We start from the raw sequence: 16,353 nt of genomic DNA on the forward strand, positions 1-16,353 counted from the left end.
ACATGAAGAACACATATTGTTTCATTTTGTTTATTTATTGCACAAATCCCTTCACACTACTACATGTATGTAAGAGGAAAAAATCTGTACATTTCATGTACTATTTATATATCATATTGTACAAACATATAAATGAGTAAACAAACTGACATAACAAACGAGGTCTTCATGGAAACAGGCTTATATCTATGGAATGTTCAATGATTTGACAGGCCTACATGTCATCAGCCAGACATATAACTTATATAATAAACAGATGGACAAGATCTGGAAGCATTCCTGTTATAAGTTTCACATGTGTCCATTACAGAGCTACAAAAATATGTATATGTGCAATCCACTGAAAAGTGTTTTTTTTGTTTTAACATGTCAATTTTAAATCTCCCTTGGACATCTGACATTAGGTTTCTGATGCATCTAGATAAGCATCACCTTATGGCAGCATTTGTACATCATAAGAAAATAAACATTACAGTATCTTTAAAATGAAGAGCAACATGCAACATAAAATGACTTCATGTAAAATCATAGCACATCAACACATCCCAATTATGATCATCTCAGAGTCATTGTTTCAAGTCCAATATCATAATGCCATATTTTACCTTACTTTATCATTATTTTCAAATTTTTCACTGTTATCATAATTGAAATACAAAGTGACATCATAACCCCAATCCTTCTCTCTTTATGTTTAACAGATTAGTATCAGTTATTACTTAGCTAATGAATTTAATACGTATGATGACCTTAATTTTATACACATGACCTTTCAGATATTATGCCAATGTTATCCTCTTCGACAAAATGTCTAAATGTTAACAAAATAGCTCTTCAGAAAAATTCTGCATAAACAAATCATGACAAACGTAATAGAAATCATTAATCCTTTCTGAGACATGAAATCCAGACATTCTGCCAAAACCTAGACTGAAGAAAGGAAAATTCTACAGCAGCAGTAGATTTTTTGTCATCACTATAAATTCCAACTAAGGTGAATACCTGTACTACAGGAAATTGAGCAAGAAGACATTGATAATATACCTCATTGATATCAATAAGGAAAAGTCCAGGCAAGAATATATAGGTGGGATGTCACTAACAACAGTAACTATGAGGTCTACAACATGTTAAAAAATTTGTATTGTGGAACCAATACAAGATACTTTGTGAGTAGATTGAATAAGGAGTGATCAAGTGCCTTCTCACTGCCTATTTCCTTTCCCCATTCTGCTTTAACCTTGTACAAACATCTCCCCACCATCACGGAAATTTGATTATGCAGCTTACGTATATCCTCAAATCATTATTCAACATCAAAATCAAGCAACAAGGTGACGATTTTCCTGTAAATAGCATTCTTTGTTGATAGCTAGTAATACAGGTCATCAGACCATCAGGTCACGCTTAAAATCTCATTTCAAACGTTTCGGGAATTAGATATTATTCATAGTGGAACCATGACTATCACGATACAGTAAAGACTAGATAACAATATTGTCTCAGTGGAACCATGACTACCATTATAATGAAATAACTTCAGCAGATGACATTATTGTCTCAGAGTCATTAAGCTCCGGGCAGATCTCCATCAAAACCACTTCCAAAAGAATCTACAAAAAAAAAAAAAATATATGAATTTTAACCTATTTTAAGGCTTTTCATTTTCTCTCTAACTAATAAAAGCTCACTCAAGTCACAATTAACTAACCCCTTATCTTGAAAATTCAAAATATATAACTTAAAATAAGGATGGATTTCTTGTGTTTATAAAAACATAAAATATTTCTATTGTTATAGATTTTTGCATTCTCAAAAGTTGTTTGGATTTATGTTGTGTCGTAAATTAGTTTTCATACTGTGAAAAGTAAATGACGGGGTGGATAGTACTTACATAAAACAGGTGTTTGTTTAATCTGGTATCCTGAAGGACTTCAAACACTTTGATAGAGCCTCTTCGTGCATTATTTTCTCCAAGTAAAGATTTCAGAGCATCTAGAAAAAATTTTCAAATGATATTACTTCAATTTGTGAAGTCAGTTCTGTTTTAGTTCTTGAAAGTAAGAAAAAGCATGTTCCATTTATTTTTCCACCTAATTTTTTATTAGCTGTAACAAAATATAATAAAATAAATATCATTGAGATATCATCAGGTAAGTTATTTGTAATCTACAGCTAACTTGGACTCTGTCCACTTTAATAAATACATGCTGTTGACTCTAAAGATAAGTTATTTGTAATCTACAGCTAACTTGGACTCTGTCCACATAAATAAATACACGCTGTTGACTCTAAAGATAAAGAAAAGATATCACACTTATCAAACTCCAAAATTTCAGAAAAAAAATTGTATGAAATGAAATGCTGTTTCATTTCGATTATAATATATCACTTCTATTGACAAACAGTAATGAAATGACTGGCAACTTTTAGGTGAAAAAAGAAAAAAAAACAAGAAATTATATGTAAAAACCACATTTCCTAAATACACTATTGAGTGTAAAATTACCTGGAATATTTGTAAGAAATTTCTCCTTTGCCTCCATCCGTGTTCTAAATTTCTTCTCATCACTTTTGGCCTCAGTATAAGGAGCTAGCTTCCCATCTGGCCACATTGAGTCTTTGAACATGCGTATGTAGTATATGATCATAGGTTCAGAGAAAATCCAGTCTACCGTGTCCCTCAACTGTCTATAGAGAAAAGATATAACCCAATTATCACAGTGTCCCTCAACTGTCTATAGAGACAAGATATAACCTAATTATCACAGCGTCCCTCAACTGTTTATAGAGACAAGATATAACCCAATTATCACAGCGTCCCTCAACTGTCTATAGAGACAAGATATAACCCAATTATCACAGTGTCCCTCAACTGTCTATTGAGACAAGATATAACCCAATTATCACAGAGTCCCTCAACTGTCTATAGAGACAAGATATAACCCAATTATCACAGTGCCCTTCAACTGTCTATTGAGACAAGATATAACCCAATTATCACAGCGTCCCTCAACTGTCTATAGGCACAAGATATAACCCAATTATCACAGAGTCCCTCAACTGTCTATTGAGACAAGATATAACCCAATTATCACAGCGTCCCTCAACTGTCTATAGATACAAGATATAACCCAATTATCACAGCGTCCCTCAACTGTCTATTGAGACAAGATATAACCCAATTATCACAGTGCCCTTCAACTGTCTATAGAGACAAGATATAACCCAATTATCACAGAGTCCCTCAACTGTTTATAGAGACAAGATATAACCCAAGTATCAGTGTCCCTCAACTGTCTATAGATACAAGATATAACCCAATTATCACAGCGTCCCTCAACTGTCTATAGGCACAAGATATAACCCAATTATCACAGAGTCCCTCAACTGTTTATAGAGACAAGATATAACCCAAGTATCAGTGTCCCTCAACTGTCTATTGAGACAAGATATAACCCAATTATCACAGTGTCCCTCAACTGTCTATTGAGACAAGATATAACCCAATTATCACAGTGCCCTTCAACTAACTGTCTGATGAGACAAGCTATGTCCTAATCATCACTGCATCCCTACACCAGACTTGATATTGTAAAGGTTTCAACTGACCTGAACTCCTGACTTGATATCGTAAAGGTTAAAATATTGTAAAGATGTCAGCTGACCTGAACACCTGACTTGATATCATAAAGGTGACAGATGACCTGAACACCTGACTTGATATCATAAAGGTGACAGATGACCTGAACACCTGACTTGATATTGTAAAGGTGACAGATGACCTGAACACCTGACTTGATATTGTAATGGTGACAGATGACCTGAACACCTGACTTGATATCGTAAAGGTGACAGATGACCTGAACACCTGACTTGATATTGTAATGGTGACAGATGACCTGAACACCTGACTTGATATCGTAAAGGTGACAGATGACCTGAACACCTGACTTGATATCATAAAGGTGACAGATGACCTGAACACCTGACTTGATATTGTAATGGTGACAGATGACCTGAACACCTGACTTGATATCGTAAAGGTGACAGATGACCTGAACACCTGACTTGATATTGTAATGGTGACAGATGACCTGAACACCTGACTCGATATCGTAAAGGTGACAGCTGACCTGAACACATGAGTTGATATCTTAAAGGTGACAGATGACCTGAACACCTGACTTGATATTGTAATGGTGACAGATGACCTGAACACCTGACTTGATATCGTAATGGTGACAGCTGACCTGAACACCTGACTTGATATCATAAAGGTGACAGCTGACCTGAACACATGAGTTGATATCTTAAAGGTGACAGATGACCTCAACACCTGACTTGATATTGTAAAGGTGACAGCTGACTAAAACACCTGTCTTACCTGTTTATGGATCTACCAAAGCTGACTTCTACAAAGGCTATGAAACTCTTCCTCAGCCACTTAAACATGCCTCTCAGCTCAAACACTTCATTCACCAGCTTATAAAAAGGTTCTGCTATAGAGTCTTTGCTCCTGTCCAGTTTTGAACTGCAGTAAGAATGAAGGTATATTATTTCTAAAACTATCAGAATTATCAACCATAAGACATGTACAGTTCACTTTTCAGTATTGACCAATGATTGACTGACCCAGCTGGAACACGTTCAATTCCAATGTTTTGGCAAAATAAATAGAAGATGTATAAAACCTATTGAAATCACATCAAGTATCCAAAACATGATTTACAAGAGAATTTTCCAATACTACTTTTTAGTTAAATATTCATCAGAAGACAGTTCTTATAAATTAATGAATGTGACTCTGAACCTTACATATCCATGAACCTAAGTAAGTAAGGTCAATATGCCTGTCTGGTTCTACCCCGTCAAAAATACCAACTCTATAATATTCATTGCATACATTTCTCCCTATTCTTACCTTCTTCTAATGTGCATTATGGTGAATTTGATTTCATCTGTCCAGAAAATACTGTGAAAAGCTTTTGGATGTTGATAATGGAAATATAGTGTACAAACCAAATATAGTTTTGTGGTAAACAGGTGCTACATCCACTTAAAGTAACAAAACAAAATAGATAGGGCCATACACAAACTTCATTGAATCACCATACTGCCTACCTATCATCCACAGAAAACAGCATTTCATCCTCATTGTCATGGGACTCCTGGCCTATTTTTGGGAGGCTACAATGAAATGAAATCACAAGTCTTATTTTTATCTAAAGTTTATAGGAGTGGGTCACAGGTGCAGAAAAACAAAGATATATTTTATATCTGACAGGTTAGTTTCTGTTTAAAAAAATTTCACTATGATTCAAAAGTAAAGCTTTTTCAAAAAAGATTGAAAAATAAAATTTGAAAGATTGTTGAAATGCAGTAGAAATATCAGACACTATCAAGTGGAGACATGCTGGAACAACTAAATCTGTTATCCAGTTCAGTAAAGACATCAATTATCTCATACCATTACTTTCTAGAGAGATAATTTGAAATTTAAAGGGTTTTAACTTCAACAACAACCAAAGAAAAGAAAAGAAAAAAAACCCAATTAAATAAGTAATAAATCAGATGCTTTAAACAACATTTAAACATTGTTATAACATACAGCATTCTTGATTTTTAACAATATTTACCTAAAATTATTGAAACGTTAGGTAAATATTGTGTATTATAAAGTTACTATCCATTATAGTGATCATAAATCTTGTTTATGGGCTAACTATGCCAGCTCTATAAAATAAAACAAAGTAACATACATCATACCTTTTGAGAATACTGTCAAAGAAGAATGTTTGTTTTTTAGCTGCTGTCTCCTGCTGTTTCAGGTAGTCAGGTGTTGGGGTTAGGAACCGGCACAAAACCTCACTCTGGGCCATTCTCTCATCCTTAATCACCGCCTACAACCAAATGCATGAAGAAAAATATAAATGTTTACCTTATATAGTGTAAAGGTGTCTTCAAAAAAAATTAATTGTCTTATTGAACATTAACTACAGGTAATATATCATCACATCCAGTGATAACAGACTTAAGAATCAGGCAGTATTCAACAAACGATATAGTACACAGTAGACATACCTATCGTATACAGCAGATATGATAATCATGGAATCCAAGAAAATGCTAAAATATAAAACAATACACTTACACTGAGGTATTCATTAATTGCCACTTTACTCTCCTGTATAAACTTGTCGTCTACTGTTGTGAACCTTCCAATGTAAGGTAAGTCCTTCTTCTTCAACCATGACCCAATCTATCAATTAAATAAATTTGAGTTCATTATTAGTTACGATGCATTTGTTACGTAGTAATTCCACTTAAAACATATGTAAAAAAAAAAAATAAACACATTCAACAAACAGAAGAGATACCTATAGTAGATAAATAATGAAACTAGAGGCCCATTGGTCATCTATAAAAACCAATATATAATACAGTCACTGGTGAAATCAGTGGTAGTAGTGGGACTAATTACAGAGTAAAATAAATCAGAATATTTAAGTGTTAAGGGCAAACACACTCTTGAAGTTTTAAATGTGTTTCCATGGTCACAGCAATGGCAGCCATTTTGGATTTAAGACAGATCAAACAACTAACAACATTTAGTCAGGTCCTTCTCAGGATCATTTCATGCAAGCTTCAGCTCAATCTCACTGACAGAACCTAAAAAAAAGTTATAAATGTGTTTTTCAAGATGGCAGACATGGCAGCCATTTTTGATTTTGTACTGACCAGAAATATAGCACTTGGTGATGACAATGTCATGATCATTTCAGGCAAATTTCAGCTCAAGCCTACCATAGAACTAAAGAACTTTGAAATAGGTACTGTTCAGGGAAACAATGAATGCGCAATCATGTTACAAAATGGTTGCCCTGGCAGCCATATTTAACTTTTGATACAATTGAAAAACATAAGCTTGATGGCACCAGTGAAACTTGAGAAGAATTTTAAATGTGTTTTTTTTAAGGATCATTTCAGGTAAGTTTCAGCTCTACCCCACTGGTGGAACTTCAAAAGAATATTCAAATGTCAAAAGTTAATGAAGAGTGATGGATGAAACACGATGGCTATAGGTCATCCTGACCTAAAACAAGCTTAATTTCATAAATCAGAATATTTGTTAATTTATTCCAGAAAGCTACTGACAAAATCTAAATATTCAGTTTACAGTATATTGATATTAACAACATTAAATGCCAATCTGGTAATTTAACAAGTATTGACGACTTAATAACCTGTATAAGTTGTTGATGCATCTTGTGAAATTCTGGTAGCGTACGGGAGACAACCCATCCATGATTACTTTTCTGCAGGTTTTGACTTGAACCAGCCCCAACCAGGTGTATGATCAAAACAAACACTGGAGTTTTCTTCTCGCCCTCCTCAAGTGTCTACAAAGACCAAAATTATTATGTAATTACATCCTTCCTTGTTAAAATATGTCCATTTCATTATTTGATGTGTATTTCAATACACATTTTATAAACGACAACATTCTCCTTTATAAATAGAACTTGCTATAATACTCATATTAAAGATGATTTTGCTATTTGAAAATTAATGAGATGATTTCTTGAGAATTGTCTCGTTAAATCAATATATTCAGTACATTTTTCACAAGTTTTTGTCAAAGAGACATGAATTGATATGAAATGCAGTGCCAAATGACTGCCTTCTCATGCATCAAAAACTTTCCATTTTATACGTCCATTATTCATACAGATGTAGCTGTCGGTTATACCTCTGTTTCGTATACATGGGCCCGCCACTTGCCCTGGTTCTCACACCACACCTGCATGCGGAGGATGTGTGCCTCCAACTGTTTTTTCTCATTCATCAAGTTCTCCCTCTCCTTCTCCATGTCCTTCTCTACTTTACCAATCTACAAAACACAAAATACTCCAGTCTATTCTGCTAACTATATTTCATGATGTTTTAACATCCAGCACTTTTATTTGCCAATGTCATGACATTAAAGCCCTCCCTGTCATACCAAACAAAATACCTTCAATAGTATGCTGCAATGTTTGGTATATATGAGAACTTCTGACAAGAGAAACCATGTTTTCCTAATAAAACTTCAGTATCTGTGGTTTTACAAAATCCTATAAAAAATAATTGATTCCTGGATATAGTGTTCCAATAATAAATCTATATTTTTTTTATTCTTTGCCTGATGTGATGATAATATATCAATATAAACAATATAAAATATATTAACACACTCACCTTAGCATCATCTGTTTTCTTTGATGATTTAACAGCCTGGATGGCTTGTGTCTTGTTTCGAATCTTTTCATCAAGCATCTCGAGTCTCTGCTTAGCTGCATACGACTCAGTGGCAAAAAGATCTGTATCATCAGAGTCATCTTCATCTTGTGGCTCCAGGAAGCTTTCAGTGGGTCCAAAGAAGAACTGGTCTGTTTTCAAAATCAATTATGGTTTAGTCATCTGTAGATCTATAATAATGCTATTTTTCACTGATTGATAGGCTTTGATAACAGGAATCTGACTTATCTAGTGAAAACAGGTTATTAATATTTTGTTTTTCATTGTATACCTACCATTTAGAAAAGGTTTTCTATGTAAATAAAACATACAGCATTTGATAGTGAACTGTATCTTGTTTAAATAAGTCACTTTCACTATTGGACAAAAAATCTGTGAGAAAAATTCACAAACACATGAAAACTGAATTAAATTTAAAACAGTAAACGTTTGTTTCACTATTTCTAGTGATGCCATGAAAATTAGTAAAATGTTTCACAATACCAATAGAAAAACATAAAATGATCAGTAAAAAAGTAGATTGAATTAGCCATGATGTAATTTTTATAACCATTATTTCCTGTAAAAATAATATTCACAGTCATGATTTCATGTGCAATTTCATTTTTGTGAGAAGAAGATATAGCTGCCGAAGTCATTCCTATGACCATAAAATGTTTGTTACAGACAAACTTCGAGTAGTATTTAAGATTTAAATCTTTTGCACAAGCTACCTAAACAAGCATTAGCAATGGGTACCATGCCACCTTTGCAAAGTCCTCCACACTTGCCTGCTCATATGCTGAAAAAGAACTCTTGTTTTGCAGCTGAAATTCTAATCCTTATGGTACTTTCTATACAATACTATGGCTTCAGAGGATACCTTATCAGTGTATAGTCTCATATTTACATACTGCATTGTCTCACCTTTAGAAGAAACAGACACTGCTTCCATGCGTTCATCATCATCACTCATTATAAATCGGTAATAGATGTCACTCACAAGGAAGGAGGGGTAGTGATCTTTCTGTAGTACCTGATATACTTGGTCCTGAGCCTCAAAGAAAGCATCTGGGCCCTGATTGTGAAAAAACACACACAACATACTTATACTGGGTGTATAAGATTTACTTACAGAAAAAATAACATGCAGCTTCTGTATACACCACTTATTGTTACTGTACTCTAATATAGAGAATGCATGGTTAATTACTTAAAAACTAATATTACTCAGAGACAGGAAAGGCCAAATTTCACCATAGAATAACATTTCTTTTTTCTTCAAAATTTGATTTCTCTTTATTATAAATTTTATCCATTATCTTCTATATTTATTCCATACAAAGTTCATTTTTCCATAATTTCAATTTTATTGTTGATAATATGAACACTTTCACAGTATATGCATGTAGTGCATTCCGAATAATTCCAGCTGATTCAAACTAGTTTTCCACTATTTAGTTCCTACTTTGAAGTAAAATAGTGCAGCATCTGACTTGATTTTCAATCCATGTAGATAGATCATATAAATAGATCCTCATATATGCATGTAAACCTCTTGGTTTATCATTATGTAATATGACATGTAAATTATAATACCTTGTGTTAACTTACTTTCAATAAATATCAATAACATCACATAAGCTTCATTGTTACTCACAGTATCTCCCTTTAAGAATGTCTCCATGGTTTTCACAAGCGACCGGTCAATTTTCACCACAGTGGTGGCACTAGAGATGAACTGGTAGAAAATGTTGCTGCCGAGCTGGTGATGTTGTCGCTGTGGGTGACCAATCAATCCATTTATAAGCCAAAAAAAAAATTCATATTAAGAGATCAAGGTGTGTCTAGGCTTCCTCATGACCAAGCTTCCTAACAAGTGACCTTCAGACCTAAACACTCACCTGATCTGGTAACTATCATTATACACATAAAGCATGGCATAGCACATGTAGATAATTGAGATTTTTTTTCAACTCTAAGCAATATCTCAATATGCTTCAAAATAAAGAAATTGAGAAAACTATGATCAATTAATCATTTTCCCCCTCCCATCTCCCGTCTACTTCAATTAATCCCACCTCCCGTCTACTTCAATTAATCCCACCTCCAGTCTACTTCAATTAATCCCACCTCCCGTCTACTTCAATTAATCCCACCTCCCGTCTACTTCAATTAATCCCACCTCCCGTCTACTTCAATTAATCCCACCTCCCGTCTACTTCAATTAATCCCACCTCCCGTCTACTTCAATTAATATCTCTTTAACACAATATTCAACATCTTTTCTATCGCTTGTATTCTAAAATGACAAACAGATGTTAAAAGTAAAGGTCAAAGGTCAGATAAGACATCGATATTGATCAATATAATATACTTTCATTTACACATCTTTTTACATCACAAAGTTACCGGTATGCCAAAAGTCAATACTGTGTATATACACATAGGTTACCAAAGGTCACAGGTCAAATATGTCATCAAAATAAATCAATATAATATATTACTTTTCATTTGCATATCTTATTGTGATGTAAAGTTATGTCAAAGGTCAATATATAGGTCAACATAGGCCATCTGTCAAATAAGTCATTAATTACAACAAATATTTGATACTACTGATAAGGATCATAAATTGATGTACCAGTATTTTTTTTTTTTTTTTTTTGACCCTTTTACCGATTATTGCTGTGGTGGCCATAATTTACTGAATAATGAACATGAAATCAACACCAATTTGTACAAAATTATGTACTGATCATTCCTACAAAGTTTCATCAATATCATTCAAATAGTATTATAGTTCTTAGTTCAAAAGAGATAGCAGTCCTCTAGGATTTCATTTTGTATCGATCATGACCCATATACTGATCAACTCATATATTTCATTCCAGTCTGCTGAGAACATGTTTACAAATGATACACAAAGTATGACAGATCTAGCCTAATAGCAAAAGCTTACTTGATTCCTATAGATACAAAAATTAGACAATGAAATCTGATGTTTTAGGGACATAATTATTACATTTTTCCTTGCATCACTTCTTACCTTGTCAGCAGATCGCAGCTTCTCAACACCATTCCAAAATCTGGACAAACAAATATTTGAAATATATTAGTATTTTTTCATAACTACAGTGTTCTACAGTTTTAATAGAGAATGTCACTTGTTCCATAGGACACCAATGGCTTTTAAACTTTATACCATAATGAAATGAGAGGTCCAAGGCCTGCTCAATAATGAAGTTGAGCAATCCCTATTTGAGGGATTTCTTATAAATTGAATCTATGGAAGTTGCTGACTTCAATAATAGAAATTAAAAAGGTAATGATGTGAACATATTAGGGGTGTTGTGCTAATTGGCATTTTAAAGACTTGTCTTATATTTGTATGAAATTACTGTCCTCATATATTAATTCATTATATAATGAGAATACTTTGGTAAGATCTAGGAAAATATTTTTATTAGTAAACTGAAATGTCATCATTTACTGATCAGAATATATTCTACGTGTACCCTACCAGGTGCAACATCAAAGGGGTGAATTATTCAATGGAAAAACTAGTGTAAAAGTCAGTTTCAATATCATTAATACTGAATAATAACTTCTTACCCTAGTAAGGACTCATTATCATCTCTTTTCAGGAATTTAAAGAACTCTTGTCTAGCGAGGGGTGAATCCATCACTTCATTAAAAGACATCACCTGAAATTCAGAAACAGACTTTAATAAAAATCCTTGGAATTTTCAAGGAGTATGTCTGACAAGTTTGTTACTATATATGGAATCACTCTCTAACATTCTGAATTTCTGCTGAAAAGGAGAACACAACATCGAAGGCAGCCATATAATTTTGTATCAAGTATGAACAAGTATGTCCCTTTGAATGCAAGTCAAGTCACCCCCAAGACAAGTCGCCCCCAATCCTAAATAAGAAAAGTCGCCCCCTCGTAAGACAAGTCGCCCCCATATATCAGCACTACTTGGACCCCCGCATCGTGGAGTGTTTACAGACTTTCAATCCGGACCAACAACGACGTAGAAGGATGGCACCACCGACTAAACAGAAAGGCCCAGAAGTCAAACCTCCCATTCTACGTCCTTGTCATTCTTCTACACAAAGAAGCCACCCTACTGCCTGTACAGATGAAGATGGTCAGTGAGGGAAAACTAAGAAGATTTCAGCACAAGACAACCAGACTACTGCAGAGCAGAATCAACGACTTGTGGGATAACTACAGCGACGGCACCATCTCCGTGAACAAACTGTTGAAGAAATGTGGACACATCTACGGAAACCAGTGACAGTGTATAAGTTATCAGTGACTATAAGTGACTATATACCAGACATTATATGAAGAGCAGAAACAGTGTAGTGTATTTGCATGTGCATATGTTTTATTGTTTATAATATTGTGTTTCTATTTAATTAGAATAAAGCGAGTCCATGTATATTAAATCATTCTAAATGTATTACTATTATTGTAAATTTGTTTAGCCTATGGATGTTCTTAAAATAAACTTCATGTATATATTTATTATTATTAGTGCTTAAATTATAAGATATAATATATGGTATATGAGTACATAATTCTTATAATTGGAATAAATAAAATAGCATCAAACAACAAAATAATTATATTTTTATTCATTATTTTTCTTCTGATGAAGGGGACGACTTGTCTTGATGTAGGGGGCAACCTGTCTTGACAAGGAACGACCTGTCTTGATATAATAGGGGGGCGACTTGTCTTGGGGGCGACTTGTCTTGATACTGTCCCTTTAGTATGGGCAGGGAGGATGGTTTCTAATGAAAGTCCTTTCCATAAATTTCCAGATATGTTAAATGGATATATCCAAGATTAAATGACTCACAAAACGCCTTGGTAAAATGACCAGCATGATAACACAAATGATAACAGCTCAGTAAGTGGGGAACACGAAAGTGATGTAAATAATCAAAATTTAGACTGAAGAAAAAGGTATAGTAATTCTGAACTCCTGTCATATAACTTTATCCCACAGTAGTAATGTTAAGGCTACACAGACAGTGTAACTTACTATAGTTGTTTCTTGTATGTCTCATTTATGCTAAATCTAAAGAGAAAAAATTACCGTAAATATTTGTGTATAGTGCGCACTCGCGTATAGTGCACAGGTACTTATTGGAGATCAGATTAAAAAAAAAATCTACAGAAAAATTAATTGACTGGTCACTGCGACTAAACATTTGAAGTGGTCTGATCCATTGATAATTAGGAAACCACAATGAGCGTGACCCTAACACATGGAATTACCTTAAGTAAACAAATTTACCCAGGTGACCTAACAAGCATGAAAGGCTTGGCTGATTGTATAATTAATGGTTAATGACAGTTAACACATTGAGTATGAGGCGACTGATGACATCCGGCTTGGGCTGAACGCGTACTATTGGTCAGAAAACGATGTTGTTTTAACTGTCTAAACATTTTCAATCCTACCTTGTCCCCATAAAAGCAGGTGGTTTGTTCAGTATAGGCATGATCTTTCATGGTATCTGTGCCCACTGCGGTATCCGAAGGTATTTAATGATAGATTGTTTACACCGACTTCGACATAGGGAAACTGCGAACGCCATTTGACTACGCCGAGAGACTGGAGTTTCGTGCCGCCGGTCGTCACTTCGACATTCCAGAGTGAAATATCAAGGCACGGTATGCTAATTTAAGAGTTTGATATATACCAGGTACATCCTTGCTGAGCATTAAAACACAAGTGAGCTCTATAACATATATCATTCTGATGTGCTAAGAAATCAATTCTTGTAGACTTATACAAATAATGACCTTTAAGACGAGAGTATATCAAAGGCCTTAAAATTGGGCAACAGTATTCACATCAGGATGCATACAGTATTACAGGTCTATATGGAGACTTATCAATACAGACCTTCTCAACCTGGTTGTCACCATCAGCATTGTCTGTGTAGTACTTGTAATCTGGACCACCTAGAGAGCGGATCCTCTTCTCACACTTAGACTTAGCTACAGTCAGCTAAAACAAAACCCTGAAAAGTGTCTCATACAGAACAGCAATGTGCGAAATCGATCGTTAAACCACAGATGAAAATATTATCTTCTTATCATAACACAACTAAAATGCCTTTTCCAAAAACACCATTAAACTTCTCAAAAAAAGACAATAAAATATATCCACATATATATTTTTTACAGATAGCATCAAAATGATATACATCATAAACTTCTATATTTTCACTAGTTACAAACATCTTATAACAAGGGCCAGCACAGACGGGTTATGCTCTCTGAATGGGACAAAGGGCAATAAGGGAGTTATGATTCTTGTGCAATGACCTCTTACTCATTAAGACCTTATCAAGCATGCCTGGGAAATGTTACCAGAAATTCAAAAAATGCCTATACAGCGTTTGATTTGCAGCATGCCAAGCTGATGTCGTGCCATTATTGGGGCCAATAGAAGACATGCTCGCTATTGATAGTGTTGTTGAACCCACTTTAACTTTGTTTGAGAGGGTTATGAGATTTTTATGTAATCATACATGATATTCTTGAATGAAATTGATTCAAAGTGGGTCAAAATTGCTCTCTTTTTGTTTTACTTCACTCATGTATTTCATAGTTCAAAAGTTTTTGCCTTTTGATACAAATAAATTTATCTTTAAATAGTGATCCCCAACTTTTTGTACACAGTATATATCTAATTACCTAAAAGAATGAAGGGCCAGATGGTAATCTAACCTTACAGGGCCAGATGGTAATCTAACCTTACAGGGCCAGGTTGTGATCTAACCTTACTAGACCAGATGGTAATCTAACCTTACAGAGCCAGATGGTCATCTAACCTTACAGGACAAAATGGTAATCTAACCTTCAAAAAATCTAACCTTACAGGACAAAATGGTAATCTAACCTTACAGGGCCAGATGGTAATCTAACCTTACAGGGCCAGATGGTAATCTAACCTTACAGGGCCAGATGGTAATCTAACCTTACAGAGTCAGATGGTAATCTAACCTTACAGAGCCAGATGGTAATCTAACCTTACAGGGCCTGATGGTAATCTAACCTTACAGGGCCTGATGGTAATCTAACCTTACAGGGCCTGATGGTAATCTAACCTTACAGGGCCAGATGGTAATCTAACCTTACAGGGCCTGATGGTAATCTAACCTTACAGGGCCTGATGGTAATCTAACCTTACAGGGCCAGATGGTAATCTAACCTTACAGGGCCAGATTGTAATCTAACCTTACAGGGCCAGATGGTAATCTAACCTTACAGGGCCAGATGGTAATCTAACCTTACAGGGCCTGATGGTAATCTAACCTTACAGGGCCTGATGGTAATCTAACCTTACAAGGCAAGATGGTAATCTAACCTTACAGGACAAGATGGTAATCTAACCTTACAGGACAAGATGGTAATCTAACCTTACAGGGCCAGATGGTAATCTAACCTTACAGGGCCAGATGGTAATCTAACCTTACTAGGCCAGATTGTAATCTAACCTTACAGGGCCTGATGGTAATCTAACCTTACAGGGCCTGATGGTAATCTAACCTTACAGGACAAGATGGTAATCTAACCTTACAAGACAAGATGGTAATCTAACCTTACAGGGCCTGATGGTAATCTAACCTTACAGGACAAGATGGTAATCTAACCTTACAGGGCAAGATGGTAATCTAACCTTACAGGGCCTGATGGTAATCTAACCTTACAAGACAAGATGGTAATCTAACCTTACAGGGCCTGATGGTAATCTAACCTTACAGGGCCAGATGGTAATCTAACCTTACTAGACCAGATGGTAATCTAACCTTACAGGGCCTGATGGTAATCTAACCTTACAGGGCCAGATGGTAATCTAACCTTACAGGGCCAGATGGTAATCTAACCTTACAGGGCCATATGGTAATCTAACCTTACAGGGCCAGATGGTAATATATTCACCTGATTAATATATCTTTTCAAATTTCTGGATTTTAACAACTCTCCCTTTGCCATGCCTTTTGGTGACCCAGGTTTACCTAGAAATTATAGAAAAA

At 34.8% G+C, this 16,353-nt stretch overlaps 1 protein-coding gene across 3 annotated transcripts in view; it reads right to left on the minus strand.

The window, feature by feature from the left end:
• Positions 1-16: 16 nt before the first annotated feature.
• Positions 17-16,353, minus strand: part of LOC132551681 (sorting nexin-25-like) — a 32,542-nt gene continuing 16,205 nt past the window's right edge. For all 3 annotated transcript variants that reach the window (XM_060215861.1, XM_060215862.1, XM_060215860.1), the window contains 16 exons: positions 16,259-16,335; positions 14,214-14,318; positions 11,896-11,987; positions 11,330-11,369; positions 9,941-10,060; positions 9,208-9,358; positions 8,242-8,432; positions 7,754-7,894; positions 7,248-7,403; positions 6,155-6,262; positions 5,770-5,903; positions 5,125-5,190; positions 4,388-4,534; positions 2,510-2,691; positions 1,895-1,995; positions 17-1,613 (listed from right to left, as the gene is read on the minus strand). In XM_060215861.1, coding sequence (XP_060071844.1) covers positions 1,524-1,613; positions 1,895-1,995; positions 2,510-2,691; positions 4,388-4,534; positions 5,125-5,190; positions 5,770-5,903; positions 6,155-6,262; positions 7,248-7,403; positions 7,754-7,894; positions 8,242-8,432; positions 9,208-9,358; positions 9,941-10,060; positions 11,330-11,369; positions 11,896-11,987; positions 14,214-14,318; positions 16,259-16,335 — 1,901 coding nt within the window. In that variant the 3' untranslated portion in view covers positions 17-1,523. The remainder of the gene's footprint in view (positions 1,614-1,894; positions 1,996-2,509; positions 2,692-4,387; positions 4,535-5,124; positions 5,191-5,769; positions 5,904-6,154; positions 6,263-7,247; positions 7,404-7,753; positions 7,895-8,241; positions 8,433-9,207; positions 9,359-9,940; positions 10,061-11,329; positions 11,370-11,895; positions 11,988-14,213; positions 14,319-16,258; positions 16,336-16,353) is intronic.

Source organism: Ylistrum balloti, unplaced genomic scaffold (assembly GCF_031769215.1).
Source record: "Ylistrum balloti isolate Yb309-2 unplaced genomic scaffold, AGI_CSIRO_Ybal_v1 Utg370210, whole genome shotgun sequence".
Taxonomy (NCBI): Eukaryota; Metazoa; Mollusca; class Bivalvia; order Pectinida; family Pectinidae; genus Ylistrum; species Ylistrum balloti.